Source organism: Lynx rufus, unplaced genomic scaffold (genome assembly GCF_022079265.1).
Source record: "Lynx rufus isolate CCGP_SWC_20201006 ecotype Redwood Valley unplaced genomic scaffold, mLynRuf1.p SCAF_2, whole genome shotgun sequence".
In the NCBI taxonomy this organism is placed as follows: Eukaryota; Metazoa; Chordata; class Mammalia; order Carnivora; family Felidae; genus Lynx; species Lynx rufus.
Window position 1 is genome coordinate 176,632,608 of NW_025814834.1, and position 20,403 is coordinate 176,653,010.

Sequence of the window (20,403 nt, forward strand, 5' to 3'; positions counted from 1 at the left end):
GTATTCTAATTTGCATCTCTAGAGAGAAGTAATGTGTAGACAGGGGAGATGAACTTTGCAGCTGACTGGTTCATATATCTCAAGGTGTTAGACCTGGAAAGGGCCCTCCAAGATCTCCGCGCTAATTACCAGTGGTTGAGAAGGTTACACGTTCGCCAGCAGTACGGGAGGCCTGGATTCTGGATTCTAGTTACAGCATTGTCGTTTACTCAGTGTGCAGTTGTGGGCAAATCATGCCCCAGCCCATGTTTCCTCTTGCCTACAAGAGAGGCTGGGCAGTTTCTGCAGGCACTTCTCAAATATGTAGAAATGGATATAGACAGAGATCTGTGTTTTAGAAGAGCAGGGGACAATAAGATAATTTCCCTAAGGTCACCAGATACATTGGCATGGAATTACTACTCTACCTTGACGTTCTCATCCTTCGTAGAAGCTGAAAGTTACATGATTTTTAGTCCAGCTGTCTGCTGGATCTAGATCTACCAAGAGATCCAACAGACTGTCGTGTTCACAGATTGTACTCCTGACCATGGAAGTAGAGCTCCTGTGGTCAGTTAGACCTAGCTTGAAGGCATACTCGGGCCCTGGCAGGTTAGATGCTTCTGACAAAAAACGATTAGCATGATGCCTGTGGTCCCTTAAAAAATTGATCCAGCCGGGGCACCTGGGTGGCTCAGTCGGTTAAGCGTCCGACTTCAGCTCAGGTCATGATCTCACAGTTCGTGGGTTCAAACCCCGCATCAGGCTCTGTGCTGACGGCTCAGAGCCTGGAGCCTGCTTCACATTCTGTGTCTCCATCTCTCTCTGCCCCTTCCCTGCTCATGCTCTGTCTCTCTCTGTCTCAAAAATAAATAAACATTAACAAAAAAATTGATCCAGGTGAAAATGCTGATATTTTTTAATGCAAATCTCATTTCCTTTTTCTTAGAACTATTCAGTGACTCCTTAATGACTTTTAGAATACCCAGGCTTTTTCTATGGCAAGTGAATATTTTATGGAAGCTCCCTTTTTGTCCAGTTCCATCTCTCACTCAGATTTCCTTTACCATCCCACATAAATACCCGACAGATGTAATTCTGCCATGGTATTGGTGCCTCCTTGCTTTAACCATGACATTCCCTTGGTCTGGAATGCACCCGTCCTCCTCCAACCTCCTTTGATTATCAGAGTTCTGGTCTTCCCTTAAATTTGGTCAAACAGTATCCCTTCTGGGACACCTTTCCTGAACCTCTCTACCCAGACCTGGATTACCTGTGTCTCCTCTGTGTCTCCCTAACATCCTGTGCATGTCTTCTAACATCTATTAATACTCCTGAGAAACCTTTTTTTCTTAAAGTTAGAGAATCACAGGGTTATAAGAGAAATCCATATTATCTAGTCTAATGCAGTACAAAAGCTTTTCTGGAAACTTCCTAACAAGCTAAATATCTGTGCTTGCACACCTCTATAAAAGAGAAATTTACTACCTGCAGAGAAAGATGTTTCATCTTTAGGAAGGTCTAATAAGATTTTTCCCTTGGCCACCTGCATGGCTCAGTCAGTTGAGTGACCGGCCCTGGGTTTCAGCTCAGATCATGATCCCAGGGTCATGGGATGGAACCCTGCATCCGGCTTCCCACTGCATGGAGCCTGCTTGGGATTCTCTCTCTCTCGCTCTCCCTCTCTCTCGCTCTATCTCCCCCTCTCCCTCCCTCCCTCTGCCCCTCTTCCCAACTCACTCTCTATCTCTCTCAAATAAAAATAAGATATATTTTTCTCATAAATTTTGGCAAAATCTGCCCCTCAGCCTTAATTTTTCAATTAATAACGTGTAGATATAACAGGACAAGATAGAATTTATTACTGTGTTTATTGAGCTTTTTGATTGAACACCAACTCCTACTTGATTACCTTACCTTCAGAGAGAGGTTTTGCAACACTGGGAATGTGACATGGAAAAAGAGTAAGGCTCTCCACCCTCTCTTTCTCTCGGATACACACACTGTCTATTAGGACGGTCATTAAATGGTCTGATTTAGGTAGAAATAAGCCAAGAATTAAATGCCAACTGGTCTCAGCTCTGCTATGAGTTTTACATGGGAACTAGATGTTAAGCCTGTTCTCACACCCTCTGTTCCAGATGCACCGACTTCCTTGTTTTTCTTTAAAGAGACCTAGCACACCTCTGCCTGTCGGTCTCTGCATTGGCCGTTCCCTTTCCCAGAACGCTTTCATTCAGATAACAGTGTGGCTCACCCCCTCCCTTCCTTCAGATTCTACTCAAGTTGCCTCATCAGCGAACCCTTCCCTGACCATCTTCCGAAAAATGGCAGACCAGCCCTCACCTGCAGCCCTCCTGGCCCCTCATCTTGCTCTCTTTTGTTCAGTTGCACTTCTCTCCTTAGTTGACAGAACATAAAAATCCTTGTTGCATCTGCTTCACCCTGCTAGAATCCATGAGGGCACTCATGGTTTTGTCCCCTGCTGTATCTCCAGTATAAAGAACAGTGCGTGAGACATGATAGGTACTCCGTAAATAGCTGATGAATGAGTTAAATGACCTAGAGGAAGGCAATATTGTTCTAGACTTTTTGTAGCCTCCGTTTCTATGTTTAAATAGGAGCTACCATCACCCTGACCCAAAAAAATAGAGGAACGGAGTTGGCATTAAGAAAGGCTTTGCTGAGCTAGGAACCCTTGAGTGGAGAAGCCAAGGAAGTACGCTAACTAGGCATTGAGGACAGGGAGGTGAAGGACTTCACGTGTGTTCTCTCTCCAGTTCTCACAATACTCACGATGCGATAGAAACTCTTCTCCATTTCACGGATGAAAAATTAGGGCTTTGAAAAGTTATGTGACTTGCACAGGTAAGTGGACAAGTGGCAGAACTCAGAGTCAGATGCAGCTCCCTCTGACCTCAGGGACTGCTGCTCCTCTGTTCTGATGGCAACAGGTCTGGTTGTACAGTCACTGACAGCAGGGACCATTGAATGTCCTCAGCTCTTTCCCAGGCACATCTACTTAGGTACGCCCATGCAGCTCTAATACTCCCCCGTGTGATAGAGCTGGTGTTCGCTCTAGAAATGAAGAACCTAAGGCTTGCATAAAGGTTAGCTGATTTTCCCAGAAGTGTTGTTTCTTTGGACATTCCTTTCTTAGGTTCTTATCACACAGTGTTGTACTTTGGGTCTCCCTCACTAAACGCCCGGCTACTTCAGGGTAGAAACTGTGTCTGATCATTTTATACACCCAGCAGAGGGGTCTGGCCCGTGGTGAGTGTACCCGTCGGACTGCACTGAAACTCATTGCTTAAAATACGTGGATTTTTTTTTCTACCACACCCTGCTTCCTTCCATCTCCTTAACTGTGTAACCGAACAATCTACTCGGGCCAAATGTCCCTCTCCCACTTAGCAATTTGCTATCTCCCATCCTCCCCGGCCTGCAATTCTGCCCTCAAGATATCCTTTTGGCTTAACCATACATGTAGGCGGGGTCCCATGTCTGCAGAGGGTGGTTCTCTTTCACCACAGTGGATGTCCAGGTGCAGCTCAGAGATATTGTGCGTTGGGTTCCAGACCATCGCAACAAAGCAAATGTTAGCAATAAAGTGAGCCCAGTTTTTTGGTTTCCCAGTTCATATAAAAGTTGTGTTTATACTGTGGTCTACTAAGTGTGAAACATGTCTAAAAAAACGTACGTACCTTAATTTAAAAATCTGTTGCTAAAAATGCTAACCATCTTCTGAGCTTTAGTGAGTCCTAATCACTGATCACGGATCACCATAATGAATAATAATGAAAAAACTTGAAATGCTTCGAGAATTACCAAAATATGATCCAGAGACATTAAGAAAATGTTCTTAGAAAAACAGTGTTGGGGCGCCTGGGTGGCGCAGTCGGTTAAGCGTCCAACTTCAGCCAGGTCACGATCTTGCGGTCCGTGAGTTCGAGCCCCGCGTCGGGCTCTGGGCTGATGGCTCGGAGCCTGGAGCCTGTTTCTGATTCTGTGTCTCCCTCTCTCTCTGCCCCTCCCCCGTTCATGCTCGGTCTCTCTCTGTCCCAAAAATAAATAAACGTTGAAAAAAAAAAAAAAAGAAAAACAGTGTTGATAGGCTTGCTGATGGCAAGTTGTCACAAACCTATTTGTCAAAAACTCAGTGTCTGTGAATTGCAATGAAACAAGGTAGGCCTGTATTTGATGGGCATCTTGGAAGGTTTGAAGGTGGAAACAGGATCTTGTGAATGGACAGGGCAGAGCCTGAAGTTGCCTAGTTAGGGGAGGGAACTACGGGTGGTCCCAGGGGTACACCAGCTCATTTTTAAATGGTGGTGTGGAAGCAGGGGGACAGTTGATCAGAACAAAGCTACAGGAGAGGTTTGCTTCACATCTTTGCCTAGATGCACTTGCAGCAAGAAACCTAGTCATCAATATGTTATTTGAGATGGATCAGCTAATCTTTCTGAACCTGGCTTTTTTCCTTAACCCTTTTGTGTCTCCTGTCAATCAACAGTGCATTTTCCATTTCGCTGCCTGATTTAGGTAAGTGACATTCACTTACTACTGGCACAAAACTACTCAGTACTGGCATATTCAGAGGCAGGGAAAGAGAAGTAGTAATCCTTCCTTCATTCCATAGTTAATGAAAGTTTGAGACATAAAGATCAAAGACAACATTTTATCCAACAGTATAACTTACGTTGGGGAAGATGGATAACGTTTCTCAAGTGCCTACTATATACCAGGCCTCTTAAAATCCCAGAAAAATAGTATCTTTTTAGGAAGCTCTAGGACCCATATCCATACCTTAGTGATCTGGGATTTGTACTCAAGTTTCTCTGATTACAAAGCTCGTGCATTTTACATTATACCACACAGCTCTTGTAGGATTTGACAGCCAAATCACCCTAATTAAGACCTAATGAGGGGCGCCTGGGTGGCGCAGTCGGTTAAGCGTCCGACTTCAGCCAGGTCACGATCTCGCGGTCCGTGGGTTCGAGCCCCGCGTCAGGCTCTGGGCTGATGGCTCAGAGCCTGGAGCCTGTTTCCGATTCTGTGTCTCCCTCTCTCTCTGCCCCTCCCCGGTTCATGCTCTGTCTCTCTCTGTCCCAAAAATAAATAAACGTTGAAAAAAAAAATTAAAAAAAAAGACCTAATGAGTTGGACATGATCAAGTTGCACTACACTGACTAGCTGAATCAAGGATGGGTCACTGGAATATTCTTTGCTATAAAAACAATAATGCACAGATTAGTACATTGTCTGATCCATAGTATAATCTCAACACATGTACAGTGAGTTGAATCTGCCAGTAAGAAGGCCATGTGTTGTTTGTTGGTTTTTGTTTGTAAGCCTTAGCCATGGTGGTACTTTGATTTCACTCTGATTAGGCAATTCAAATGTATATTATATTTCAGAAATATGAGTTTGCTGTACTAAATAACAAGTGAAGGTTATATAAATAAGCCTGGTAAAATCATAGGTCCCCCCCAAGTTTCCTTGGTCCACGTAAAAATCCAAAAAGCGAACATAGAATAGACATGCATTGTACTCGCAGCCAAATTTATGAATAATCAAATATGAATTATGAAATTATTATACTAGAAAGTCTCAAACTCATTCAAGTGGTGAATCACTTAAACATGGGATTCTATGTAAAGCACCAAGGAATGTGAATATCCCAAACTGAAAATGTCCAATTATGCACTAAGGTTCAATTTTATGCAAGATTATTATAGAAGAGCAGTTACCAATGGTTTGAAATCAAAATTAAGGAGGAAAAAAACATGAATATTTTACTTAAACTGTCTTTTTCCAGGATTTTGGAAAAGCCCTCTTACTGTTCTAGAAGTAAAACATCTTTGCCTAGTTCCAGGATGATGGGGAGCTATTCTAAAGATGACCCTTTCAGTAACTCATATTTTCTGAAAACATGCATGAAATTAAATAGACATAAATATGTATGTGTGTATTTGAGATACTAGGGCATGCCACTATTTTTTTAATCTCTTAATTGAATTTCTCCCCAAATGGAGATTCTTTTTGCTCTTTGATCCTTCCAGCCTGTGTTCTATGATCAGATTTTGATAAAACAGACATGGGGAGACACCTGGATAATTGGGTATTAAGGATAATGGTGGACATTGTGGATAATTCGGAAAGCCCAGAAATTTGTATGAGCCATACCTAATAATGGACTATTTTGTTCGTGTCTTGACCCTAGAACTTAGGTCTCAGGAAGTTATTATCTATGATAACGTCGATATAAATGAAAAAGAATCCAGGTAAGTCATTTTACCTCATTGGTCATCCCTACTGATACCTAATCCATTTCCTGATGGTTTGTTAAATATGGTCAGAGGGCCACCTCTTCAGAGCCTTAGAAACTGGATAAAAAGTCAGATTCTGATGTCCCTCCCCTCACTAAGAAGGGAAAACAGTGAATAATGTAGGTGATCTAATGGTAGTAGGTGATTCAGAAGTCACTGGAGCTTTGGAATATATTTCTTGCCTTGAATCTAGAGACTTGAAACTCATTTTAATGCAACATACCCTGATTTAATAACCTCCTATGTACAAGGCAACACGGAGGATAGCGAGCAGTGTTTGACGGAGCCTCTATCCTCAAAGACAGAATAACCATCTAACCAGAAAGAAACCATCCTGGAACTCGATGCCCCCTCTCTAGCTACTTGTTTTCTGTCCTCTCCCCCTCAACTAAATGACTGAAAAGAAAGGTCTCCTCTGCTTATCCTTGATTCATTTAGGGTTCTAATTTTTTTTTTGTACTTAAAAACACTATTGCTATAAATAGTCTTATGTCTTCTGTGAATATGTCCTAGAATTTTCCTAGCAGATACTCAGAAGGGAAGAGAAATGCCGAAGGGAATGCAAATTTATAAGAAAATGCCAACTTATTTTCCAAAGTGGTTGTACCAATTTACATTCTTCCCAGCTGTTTGTAAGGGGAATGTTGATCCACATTCTCACCAACACTTAGCACAGAGAGAATTCTTAACTTTGCCAATTTTGTGGGTATAAAATACTAAGTGTTGAACCCCTTTTAATATTCACCATTCATATCTTCTATCGAAGGTCAGTTCATATCTTTTTATTCTGTTTTCTTATTGCATTGATGGTCTTTTTCTTATTTATTTATAGATTTTTTAATGCATTCTAGATATCATCCCTTTGTCAGTTATATATGTTGCAGAGACCTTCTCCCCCATTGTAGCTTGACTTTGCAACATTCTTCCTAGTCTTCTAATGAATAGAAATTTTTAATTTTAATGTACTTGAATTTAGCAATTGAGTGTTGCCTTTGGCATCTTTAGAAGAAATCTTTATCCCAAGATCATATGATATCCTCCTATATTTTCTTCTAAAACTGCTGAATTTTTTGCCTTTTACATTTAAACCTTAGACGTATCTGGAACTGAGTTTTGTGTGTTGGTACTATAATGAAGTATCAATCTAATTAAATTTTCTTACATGTGGATAAATGTCCTCCATGATTAATTGAATAGTTATACCTTTCCCCATGGATATACAATGCCATCTTTGTCATATCAAGTTTCCATGTCTGAAGGTCTGTGCCCATGCTCTCTATTCCAGTGTCCTTTCCATCTTAATAGCCTGGTGCTCTGAAAAAGTAGTTAGTAAGATATTAGTACACAGAGGGGCACCTGTGTGGCTCAGTTAAGCATCCAACTTTGGCTCAGGTCATGATCTCATGGTTCATGAGTTCCAGCCCTGCATCAGGCTCTGTGCTGACAGCTTGGAGCCTGCTTGGGAATCTCTGTCTTTGTCTATCCTTCCCCCACTCGTATTCTCTCTCCTCTCTCTCTCTGTCTCTACCCCCCTCCCCCTCTCCCTCTCTCTCCTTCCCTCCCCCTCCCTCCCCCTCTCAAAACTAAACATTAAAAAAAGATATTAGTACCCTGAGAAAGTAATTGCTGTCAGTGCCTTGACATGTTTTAAGACATGATTCATGCCTAATGTACAGTTAAGTTCTATAAATGTCCCATGTGCACTTTAGAAAAATATGCCTTCTCTAATTGTTTGGTACAACAATCCACTTAGGTTCTTCAAATCATTCTCTTGTTAAAATCTGTAGATTTATGAATTTTTAGATGTTGGAGCCATCAATATTTGAAAGAAAGAGCTTCAAATCTCACACAAACATGGCAGACTTGTCAATCTCTTCCTAAAGTTCTGTCATGTTTTGTTTGATGTGTCCTGAGGCTCTTTTGTTAGTTGCTTACAAAATTAAAAATATAGTGAACCTAATGTTTCTTCCTCATATGGTAGATGTCTCTATCCCTAATACTATTAATAACAAAAATAATACGTAGTTCTTATTGGGGTCAGTAACTGTCATATACATTTAATATGTATTAGTTCATTCAGTCTTCACCACCATCCCATGAGGTAGATACTATTATTATACAAACATTTCAGAAGAGAGACTCAGGCATAGAGGTTGTTACTTGCCCAAGTTTACAGAGGTAGTAAAGTGTAGAAACAGGATTCAAACCCAATCCAGTAGTAAAGAGTTACTACTACACAATGTTGTATCTCCTAGTGATGCTCTGTCTTAATGTCTAATTTGCCTGATATATATCTACTGGAACTTTCTTTTAGTTAGGATTTCCCTACTATATTTTTAATCCTTTAATTTTCTGTTTTCCATATTCTCATTCGTTGGGTCTTGAATAAATAGCCATAGAGCTACATTTGGCTTTTTAAAATGCCAATATAACAATCTGTCTTAACTCCTACCTTGACCTTGACCTTGGCCTAAGGTTCAATCTCCTGAAATACTGTGGTGCTGATGCTAGCATTTTCCACGGGACAAACTGGCCATTTGTGCTTGCATACTGCTTGCTGCTGTCTGGTTTCAGCTTAGTTGGCGGGGGCTACTAAGGTACTGTGCACAGTACTTACTCTAAGGGTAAAGTGTAGCAATTTTTTAAGACACTTGAGTCTAGTAGTTTTGTACTGGGAGCGCCCTTTCAGGATACTCTTCTGCCCTACAGCCAAATGAGGAAGTCCAAACTCTGAGCAAAAGGACAATGTAATCAGAGCTACACTTCAGGAAGAGTAAAGGGATCCTTCTCCAGAATGCTTTGGAGAGAAAGTATGAAGTAATACATATGTTAGAATGTCATTATGATCGCTCAGGTGAAAGATGATCAAATGTTCTCAGGTGGTGAAAGAAATGAAGGAGAGGAGATTTCAGGGGAGAACTTACGTGGATTTTGTTAAACTGTGAAATCCTCTGGTAGAAACCACATCCTCCTCATCTCTATTATCCAGGTCCTAATATAGCACTTAGATGATGGTAGGTACCCAAGGAATATTTTGTGCATGAACGATGTTTACCACATCAGCCCTGTCAAATTCTGAACAAGACCTTCTTCATGTGATAGAGTAAATCTGTAGTTTGGCTTCACATAAACTAATTATTAAAGGCATTTGTAGCAGATAGAACACTGGTGGAAAGAAAGTAGCAGAAGGGAGAGGGAAGATGATACCTCAATTCCTTTTTTCTTTTCTTTTTTAATGTTTATTTTTGAGAGAGAAAGAGAGAGCATGAGCTGGGGAGGAGCATAGAGAGGGAGACACAGAATCTGAAGCAGGCTCCAGGCTCTGAGCGGTCAGCACAGAGCCCGACGTGGGGCTTGAACCACAAACCGGAAGATCATGACCTGAGCCGAGGTCGGACACTTAACTGACTGAGCCACACAGTGCCCCGATACCTGAATTCTTATAAACTTGGCTAGTTTGCTTGTCATACCTTGGTAGGTAGGTATTAGATTGAGGAGAAGCCTAAACAGCTCTAGATTAAGTTGTCACTAGGTATTCCAGACCTCTGCTTTTTATTTCCTTTTGTTCAGTAGAAGGTCTCTTAGGGGATTAGCAAGGGAAAGAAGAAGAGGGGGATTTTGAAAAGGACACTGGTACTGGAACATGGCACCAGTGAGACCTGTGGCACATCCTCTTACTTCCCTGAGCCTTTGTTTCTTACCCATGATATGGTAATAAAAAATCCTCATCCTGCCAGATTCTTTAAGCTCTCTAACTAGATCCCTAGGAAAGCTAAAATAAGTTGACAAAGGGGCAGAGTGGACCATAGTATTCACATGGCTAGCATGGATAGAAATTGGTATGACCTCTCTGAAAGAATATTTGGCCATATGTATCCAAAATGCCCACACCCTTTACTTTACCCAGTAATTTGACTTCAAGCAATAAGCTCTGGTGAAAAAGGAAACATAAAAAAATTTAATGCATAAAAATGTGTATCTCAGAGTATTTATAAAAAGTTGTTTAAAACCACCCACCCAAATACTGAAATATATAGTAATCTGCCAAGTATATGACAGTTACATATATGCTAAATATATACTAAAGAATTTCTAATGACATGGAGAAGTGTTACTCTATAATAACAATTAAAAAATAGAATGCAAAACTGTATGTATAGTATGATCTCAATTCAATTTTTAAAAGTGCTAGGAAGGATGTTTTAAAGGAAACTTAGAGGTCTTTGAGAGGTCAGATTATGCTTATTTTGTCTCTTTTCTACATCTTCCAATTTTTTTTTTAATTTTTTTTTTCAACGTTTATTTATTTTTGGGACAGAGAGAGAGCATGAACGGGGGAGGGGCAGAGAGAGAGGGAGACACAGAATCGGAAACAGGCTCCAGGCTCCGAGCCATCAGCCCAGAGCCTGACGCGGGGCTTGAACTCACGGACCGCGAGATCGTGACCTGGCTGAAGTCGGACGCTTAACCGACTGCGCCACCCAGGCGCCCCCATCTTCCAATTTTTTAAATACTCAGAATTGTCACTGTGAAAACTAAATTGGTTAACAGCATAAAACTTGACACATAGGTGCTCAGAAAGTTTTTTTTAATTTTTTTTAACATTTATTTATTTTTGAGAGACAGAGACAGCATGAGCAGGGGAGGGGCAGAGAGACAGGGAGACATAGAATCTGAAGCGGGCTCCAGGCTCCGAGCTGTCACACAGAGTCCAACGTGGGGCCTGAACCCACAAACCACGAGACCATGACCTGAGCCAAAGTCGGACCCTTAACCGACTGAGCCACCCAGGCACACCAGTGCTCAGAAAGTTTTAGTTCCTTCTATGATACCCTCCCCTCCCTGCATCCTTTTATATTTTCTTTGAATGGTCTTCGTTAAAAAGAATTTCTTACTGAAAATTCCAAATGTAGAAAAATAGAATGTTATAATGAACCCTCATGTACCCATTACCCAGCTTTAAGAATTACCAATTTATGGGCAACCTTGTTTACACTGTCACCTACCTCCCAATCTCCAGTATTTTTTTTAATTAACATACAGTATTATATCATTTTCATGTGTGTAATATAGGGATTCAACCATTCTATACATTACTCAGTGCTTATCATGATAAGTCTACTCTTAACCTCTTTCACCCACCCCACCACCCACCCACCTCTCCTCTGGTAACCATCAGTTCTCTGTAGTTAAGAGTCTGTTTTTTGCTTTGTCCTTTTTTGTTCATTTATTTTGTTTCTTAAATTCCACATCTGAGTAAAATCATAGGGTGTTTGTCTTTCTCTGGCTTATTTCACTTAGCATTATATTCTCTAAATCCATCCATGCTGTTGCAAATGGAAAAATTTTATTCTTTTTTATGGCTGAGAAATATACCTGTGTGTGTGTGTGCGTGCATGCATACATGTTTTTTATACCACTTCTTGTTGTGGTTGTTACATACCACTTCTTGATCCATTCATCTATTGACGGACACTTGGGCTGCTTCTATATCTTGGCTGTTGTAAATAATGCTGCAATAAACATAGGGGTGATCTGTCTTTTTTCAATCAGTGTTTTTAATTTCTTTGGGTAAATACCCAGTAGTGGAATTACTGGATCATGTGGTAATTATATTTTCAATTTTTTGAGGAATCTCTATAACGTTTGCCACAGTGGCTATACCAGTTTGCATTCCCGACAACAGTGCATGAGGGTTCCTTTTTTCCACATCCTCACAAACACTTGTTGTTTCTTGTGTTTTTTATTTTAGCTATTCCAACAGGTGTGAGGTGGTATTTCATTGTGGTTTTGGTTTGCATTTCCCGTATGGTGAGTAAGGTTGAGCATCTTTTCATGTGTCGGTATGTCTTCTTTGGAAAAATGTTCTTCTCATTTTTATTTGGATTGTTTGGGTTCTTTTGTTTGTTTTTTGGTGTTGGGATGTAGGAGTTCTTTATATATTTTGGATACTAACCCATTATCAGATATGTCATTTGCAAATAGCTTCTCCCGTTCAGTAGGTTGCCTTTTAGTTTTGTTGTTTCCTTGGCTGTGCATAAAGAAGCTTTTTATTTTGATGTAGTCCCAATAGTTTATTTTTGCTTTTATTTCCTCTGCCTCAGGAGACAGATGCAGAAAACTGTTGATACAGCTTATGTCTGAGAAATTACTGCCTGTGCTTTCTTCTAGAATTTTTATAGTTTCAGGTCTCACACTTAGGTCTTTAATCCACTTTGAGTTTATTTTTGTGTGCAGTATAAGAAAGTGGTCCAGTTTCATTGTTTTGCATATAGCTGTCTAGTTTTCCCATCGCTATTTGTTGAAGACACTTTTTCCAATTGAATATTCTTCCTTCTGTATCAAAGATTAATTGACCATATAATTGTGATTTTACTTCTGGTTTTTCTGTTCCACTGATGTGTCTGTTTTGTGTCTCCACCGTATTGTTTTGATTCCTATACCTTTGTAGTATATTTTGGAATGTGAGATTGTGATACCTCTAGTTTTATTAATCTTTTCAAGATTGCTCTGGCTATTTGGGGTCCTTTGTGGTTCCATACAAATTTTAGGATTATTCTAGTTCTTTGAAAAATTGCTGTTAGTATTTTGATAGGGATTGCATTAAATTTCTAAACCAACAATATTGGTTATGTCAATCATTGAGCATGGAATAGCTTTCCATTTGTGTCAGAGATTACAGGTCTTTCATCTCCTTGGTTAAGTTTATTCCTGTTTTATTTTTTGTGCAGTTATACATGGGATTGCTCAATCTCTCTGCTGCTTCATTATTAGTGCATAGCAATGTAACAGACTTCTGTATATTGATTTTGTATTCTGTGATCTTAATTCATTTATCAGTTCTAGCCGTTTTTTGGTGGAGTCTTTTGGGTTTTCTATATATAGCATCATGTCATCTACAAATAGTGAAAGTTTTACTTTTTCCTTACCAATCTGAGTACTTTTTATTCCTTTTTCTTCTCTGATTGCTGTGGCTAAGATTTCCAGTACTCTGTTAAATAAAAGTAGTGAGGGTAGATATGTTTGTCTTGGTCCTAATCTTAGGGGTAGAGTTCTCAGTTTTTTACCATTGAGGATGATGTCAGTTGTGGGTTTTTCATTTATGGCCTTAATTACGTTGAGGTATGTTCTTTCTTTTTTTTTTTTAATTTTTTTTTCTACGTTTTTATTTATTTTTGGGACAGAGAGAGACAGAGCATGAACGGGGGAGGGGCAGAGAGGGAGGGAGACACAGAATCGGAAACAGGCTCCAGGCTCTGAGCCATCAGCCCAGAGCCTGACGCGGGGCTCAAACTCACGGACCGCGAGATCGTGACCTGGCTGAAGTCGGACGCTTAACCGACTGCGCCACCCAGGCGCCCCCTTTTTTTTTTTAATTTTTTTTTCTACGTTTTTATTTATTTTTGGGACAGAGAGAGACAGAGCATGAACGGGGGAGGGGCAGAGAGAGAGGGGTATGTTCTTTCTAAACCTACTTTGTTCATGCATCGATGTTGTACTTTGTCAGATTTTTTTTCTGCATCTATTGGAATGATCATGTGGTTTTTATCCTTTCTTTTGTTGATGTGACATATCATGTTGATTGATTTGTGAATACTGAATCACCCTTGCATCCCAGAAGTAAATCTCACTTGATTGTGATGGATTTTAGTGTATTGTTGGATTCAGTTTGCTAATATTTCGTTGAGAATTTTTACATCTATGTTCATCGAAGATACTGACCTATAGTTCTCTTTTTTTGTAGTGTCTTTATTTGATTTTGGAATAAGGGTAATGCTGGCCTCATAGAATGAATTTGGAAGCTTTCCTTACTCTTCTGTTTTTGTTTTTTGGTTTTTTTTTAATAATTTCAGAAGAATGGATATTAACTCTTCTTTGAAAGTTTGGTAGAATTCACCTGTGAAGCTCTCTGGTCCTGGGCTTCTGTTTTTTGATTATGGATTCAGTTTCTTTGCTGGTAATCATTTTGTTCAAATTTTCTATTTCTTCTTGATTCAGTTTTGGTAGGTTATATGTTTCTGGGAATTTTTCCATTTCTTCTAGGTTTTCCAATTTGTTGGCATATAATTTTTCATAATATTCTCTTACAATTCTTGTATTTCTGCAGTGTCTGTTGTTTCTGCTCTTTCATTTCTGATTTTGAGTCTTCTCTCCTTTTTTTAGGAGTCTAAAGATTTTTATCAATTTCATTTATCTTTTCAAAGAAGCAGCTCCTGGTTTCATCGATCCTTTCTATTATTTTTATTTTCTATATTGTTTATTTATGGTCTAATGTTTTTATTGCCTTCCTTCTACTGGTTTGGGGGTTTTGTTCTTTTCCTAACTCCTTTGGGTGTAAAATGAGGTTATTTTTTGATATTTTTCTTGATGCTTGGGTAGGCCTGTGTTGCTATAAGCTTCCCTCTTAGAACAGCTTTTGCTGCATCCCAAAGATTTTGGACCATTATGTTTTTATGTTCATTTCTCTCCATGTATTTTTCATTTCCTCTTTGATTTCTTGTTTGACCCATTCATTGTTTACTAGCATGTTATTTAACCTCCCTGTATTTGAGTTCTTTCCAGATGTTTTCTTGTGGTTGATTTCTAGTTTCATCGTGTCTTGATCAGAAAAGGTGCATTGTATGACTTTGATCTTCTTGAATTTGTTGAGACTTGTTTTGTGGCCTAATATGTGATAGTGCTGGAGAATGTTCCATGTGCACTTGAAAAGAATGTGTATTCTGTTCTAGGATGGAATGTTCTGAATGTATCTGTTAGATATATCTGACCCAATGTGTCATTCAAAGCCACTGTGTCCTTGTTGATCTTCTGTTAAGATGATCTGTCCATTGATATAAATGGGGTGTTAAAATCCCCTACTGTTGTATTACTGTCAATTGTTATTATCTGCTCTATGTATTTGAGTGCTTCCATGCTGGGTGCATAAATATTTACAATTATTATATCTTCTTGTTGGATTGTTCCCTTTATGATTATACAGCATCCTTTGTCTCTTGTTACAGTCTTTATTTTAAAGTCTATTTTGTCTGATATAAGCATTGCTACCCTGGCTTTCTTTTCACTTCCATTTGCATGATAAATGCTTTTCTATCACTTCACTATCAATCTGCAGGTGTCTTTAGGTCTAACATGAGTCTCTTGCTGGCAGCATATAGATGGGTCTTGCTTTTTTTTTTTTTAATCCATTCTGTCACCCTGTGTCTTTTGATTGAAGTGCTTAGTCCATTTACATTCAAAGTGATTTTTGATAAGTATGTATTCATTGCCATGGTATTATTTGTTCTGTGGTTGTTTTACTCTGTTCCTTTCTTCTCTTGCTCTCTTCTCCCACAGTTTGCTGGCTTTATTTAGAGATATAGTTGGATTCCTTTCCTTTATTCTTTGCATATCTACTACTGGTTTTTTACTTGTGGCTACCATTAGGTTTATATATAACATCTTTTGCATATAGCAATCTATACTTCATTTATGGTTGCTTAAGTTTGAACCCATTCTTTACTCCCCTCCTCCCATTTTATGTAGATGTGTCATATTTTACATCCTTTTATTTTGTGAATCTCTTGACTGATTTGTTTTTTAATTTTTTTTTAACGTTTATTTATTTTTGAGACAGAGACAGAGCATGAATGGGGGAGGGGCAGAGAGAGAGGGAGACACAGAATCGGAAGCAGGCTCCAGGCTCTGAGCCATCAGCCCAGAGCCCGACACGGGGCTCGAACTCACGGACCGTAAGATCGTGACCTAAGCTGAAGTCGGATGCTTAACCGACTGAGCCACCCAGGCGCCCCTTGACTGATTTTTATAGATATACTTATTTTTACTACTTTTGTGCTTCCTACTTTACTCCTATTTATGGTCTTTCCTTTCCATTCAAAGAGTCCCCTTTAATATATCTTACAGGGTTGGTTTAGTGATCATGAATTCCTTTACCTTTTATTTGGGAAATCCCTTATTTCTTCTTCTGTTCTGAATGATAGCCTTGCTGGATATAGTAGTATTCTTGGCTGCAGGGGTTTTTTTCTTTCAGCACTTTGAATGTATCATCTCACTCCTTTCTGGCCTGCAGTTTCTGCTAAAAAAAATCAGCTGATAGCTTAATGGAGTTTCCCTTGCATGTAACTGTTTTCTTTTGCTGCTTTTAAAATTCTCTCCTTATCACTCTTTTTTTGCCATTTTAATCACTATGTGTCTTGGTGTGGACCTCCTTGGTTTGATTTGGTTGGGAACTTTCTGTGCTTCCTGGATCTGAATGTGTTTCTTTCCCTACCTTCTGGAAACTTTCAGCTATTATTTCATCAAATAAATTTCTGCCCCCTCTTCTTTGTCTTCTCCTTCTGGGATCCTGATAAAATGAATGTTAATGCACTTGATGCTGTTGCTAAGTTCACTAAGTCTCTTTGTTCTCCCCCCCCCACCCCCCACCATTCATCTTGCTTCACATTACTTTGTCCTCCAGGTCTCTGATCAGTTATTCTGCTTCCTCTAACCTACCCTTTATTCCATCTAATATATTTTTAATTTCAGTTTTTGAGTTCTTCATCTCTGACTGGTTCATTTTTATGTTTTGTCTCTTTGTTGAGGGTCTCACTGGGGTTCTCCACTCTTTTCTCAAGTCAGTATCCTTATGACCATTACTTTAAATTCTCTATCAAGCATATTACTTATTACCATTTTTCTTATATCTGCTACTGGTTTTGTCGTGTTTTTTTCATTTGGGACACATTCTTGTCTCCTCCTTTTGTCTAACTCTTCATGTCTGTTTCTGTGTGTTAAAAAGTCACGTACACCTCCTGCTTTTGAAAGTAGTGGGTTTATTAAGAAAAGGTCCTACAGTGCCCTGCAAGGTATTGTCCCCTGTTCACCAGAACCTGGTGCAGCTGGGGTCTCTCCTTTGTGTGTTGCATGAGCCTTGCTGCTATGGCTGAGGTGCCTTTGGCTCAAGTCCAGTCATCTGCAAAGGCTCTCTACCTGTTGTAGGCAAGATTTGGTCCCTGTGTTTTTAGGCTAGACTCGGGCTTCCTTGGGTTTGAGTTGACTCAGACCAGGCATTTGCTAGAGATGCAATAGCACTGAACTGCAGGACAGCTCCCCTGTGTTGTCCTGAGAAGCTTGTTGGTGGGCAGGGCCTGTAATCATACCAGATGTCTGCCCCCAGCCTGCTGCTGGGGCCACAGTCTGACTGGTATGTATGATTATCTTCCCCTCTCCTGGAGCAGTTTGCAGTGTGCTGGCCCCTGTTGGGTCTGCTTGCACACTGCCAGGCTTGTGGCACTGCTTTGGACAAGCTCCAGTCAAGTGCTCAAGAAGTCAACAGGAGGAGGCAGGGGTGGGTGTGGTGCCAACAAGGTCTACCCTCTGAGAGGGGACCTGCAACTTCGCAGGCTGGGTTGGAAGGGGCAGATCCACAGAAGTGCATGGGGGCGAGGCGATTGGTGTTAGCAAGCTAGGTGGAGAGTGTTCACTGCATTAGTTCCCATAGGTGTCAAGCTTGGGGGTAGGAGAGGAAATGGTGCCCACCTACTCCTTTCTTCCTGGAGAAGATCCCTGTCCTTCCAGCACATGTTCTGAGATTAGTAAACAACTATCCTTCCCTTATGCCCCAGGTGTTTTTTAAACTGTTGCTTCTAGGGGCGCCTGGGTGGCGCAGTTGGTTAAGCGTCCGACTTCAGCCAGGTCACGATCTCGCGGTCCGTGAGTTCAAGCCCCGCGTCAGGCTCTGGGCTGATGGCTCGGAGCCTGGAGCCTGTTTCCGATTCTGTGTCTCCCTCTCTCTCTGCCCCTCCCCCGTTCATGCTCTGTCTCTCTCTGTCCCAAAAATAAATAAACGTTGAAAACAAAAATTAAAAAAAAAATAAACTGTTGCTTCTATGGTGTATCCCTTGGAACTATTTGTTGTGCTGTCTCTTTAAAGAAAAGGACACTGCTTTTTCTAGCCCTCTTTGCTGTCCCAGAGTTGATGGCACTTTTTTTTTTTTTTTTGATCGCACTGATTTTTAAACTTACAGGTGTTAAGCCCAACTGAATGTAAGAACTCATGAAATTTGGCCCCTCTAGTTTTCAAAGCTAAATGTCATTGGGGGGTGGGGTTCATCTTCCCCATGCCTGGGGTGTCTGTTTCTTTCCTTTCTCCTTGCCCACAGCATCCCTCCCTCCTTCCTCTGTACAGTTTTGAGGGTGGGTCTCTTTAGCTTCCTACAGTGACTCTGCCCTTCTGAGCCTCTTCCATATGGCCTCTTCTCTACATTTAGCTGTACAGAATCTGTTCTGCCAGTCTCCAAATTATTTTCTGGATTTTTTACACTGATGTGGGTGTTACCTAGTTGTATCCATGGGACCAGGTAAGCTTAGGGTCTTCTTACTCCACCATCTTCCCCGGCTCTTCCCCGCAACCTTTGCTACTAATGTTAAACACTAGTTAGATTTGTCTCATCTCACGGTAATGATTAATATTATTCATGTTTTAGAGGCAAGGAAACTGAGGCTCAGGAAGGGAAATGTGATTATAAGCAGGTTGATCTCTTGCTTCTGGTTTCAAATTTGGATCACCACACATCAGAGGTCAGCAAACTATGGCCTGTGGGCCAAAATAGTTGGCCACTTGTTTTTGTAAATACAGTTACAACAGCAGAGTTTAGTAGTTACCATAGAGATGATATGGCTTTCAAAGCTTAAGATATTCACAATCTGGCCTTGACACAGATTATCCAAATATACTTCTAGATGATATTTTAATTTTTTTGTAAAACATAATTGTCCAGAAAATGCTGACATTTCCATAAGTGTTTTAGTTCAATCTTTATCTACTTGCTCAAAATATTTTTCTCCTCAGAAATGAAGATAAACTAAAAACTTGGAAGCCCAAGTTTTTGATGGCAAAGGAAAAGAAAGAGAAAAAAGGTGTTGAAGAATCTGAAAGGTAGGTACACAGGTGCATTTACATTATAGCTTATCTGCTGAAATTTACACCTCTTACTAGTTGTGTGACCTTAGGCAAGTCATTAAATTTGATTTTCACATTCCACATCGGTCATGTGAGAATAATAGCACCTACATCATAGTATAGTTGAGAGGATTAAAAGAGACAAAGAATATAAAAACGTAAAGTGCCACACACATTTATCTTCATCATCGTTGTCCATACTTTTGGTGGATAGGGAGTAAGGAAAACTTTCAAGCTAGCCTTTATCAAATGAGGAAAAACCTTCATCTTCTTTTAGGCTGTAAGAACTTTTCCTCTATAGATGGAACTTAAATTAATAATACACCAATTAGAACTTTGAGAAACTGTGATCACATAACCAGATTAATTTCCCTGGAACACAATTCTAGCTATGACTACATTAGTGTTATAATTTAAAAAGTATAATGCAACTCAAGATCTAACCTTCATTCATGTGATTCGAGTTCCCAGAGTTGGCTATGGAGGAGGTGATGTTTTTACTGTCCCAGATGGTTACTATATGATCTGTGCTCTGGTCTTCTCAATTGTTAGGGTAGGGCACTTTCCCCAAGACATCTATTAAACAGTCATTGAGCTGGGAACACTGTGTGATTTGTCTGCTCTAGGAAACCTGTCTAGAAAAGTACTATAAGGGAACCCCAAAAGGAAGCAGACATCTGTCTATATCAAATTTAAACTCAGAGGATGGCATAAAATGGCCATCTTTGGGTTTAGGCTGATGTAACTTTTCCCAAGTTCAAAAGATGTATTCAGAGACTAGAAAAGCATCTCTCCACCTAAACTTCATACTTTTACTTAGCATAGTAAAATAGAATTCCACGAGAGAAAGTATCAGTGAAATTGTTGACATCTCCCGCCCCCTCCCCCCCTCCCGCAAAAGTTTAGTATTTTAATGTACACATAAGTCTTTTCGGAAAACAATTTTCTAGTGCTTATTAAGTTCTTACAACAAGCTGATATTATAGTTTACTTTTATTTTCAACTGAGTAAATTTTACATTGCAGTTATTAGGGCTACCATATTCCTATTGATGTATCAATTTCTATGTCCTTTTTGTTCCTTTTAAAGTGATTTCTGTCGCAACTTACTCTACCAACAAGAAATGTTTTCTATATTAGTTCAACCCTTTTATTA

General features: G+C 39.9%; 1 protein-coding gene across 1 annotated transcript in view; it reads left to right on the top strand.

The window, feature by feature from the left end:
• Positions 1-20,403, top strand: part of FYB2 (FYN binding protein 2) — a 129,623-nt gene that overhangs the window by 104,700 nt on the left and 4,520 nt on the right. Inside the window, exons 14-16 of the mRNA XM_047083833.1 lie at positions 4,493-4,521; positions 6,203-6,263; positions 19,138-19,224. Coding sequence (XP_046939789.1) covers positions 4,493-4,521; positions 6,203-6,263; positions 19,138-19,224 — 177 coding nt within the window. The remainder of the gene's footprint in view (positions 1-4,492; positions 4,522-6,202; positions 6,264-19,137; positions 19,225-20,403) is intronic.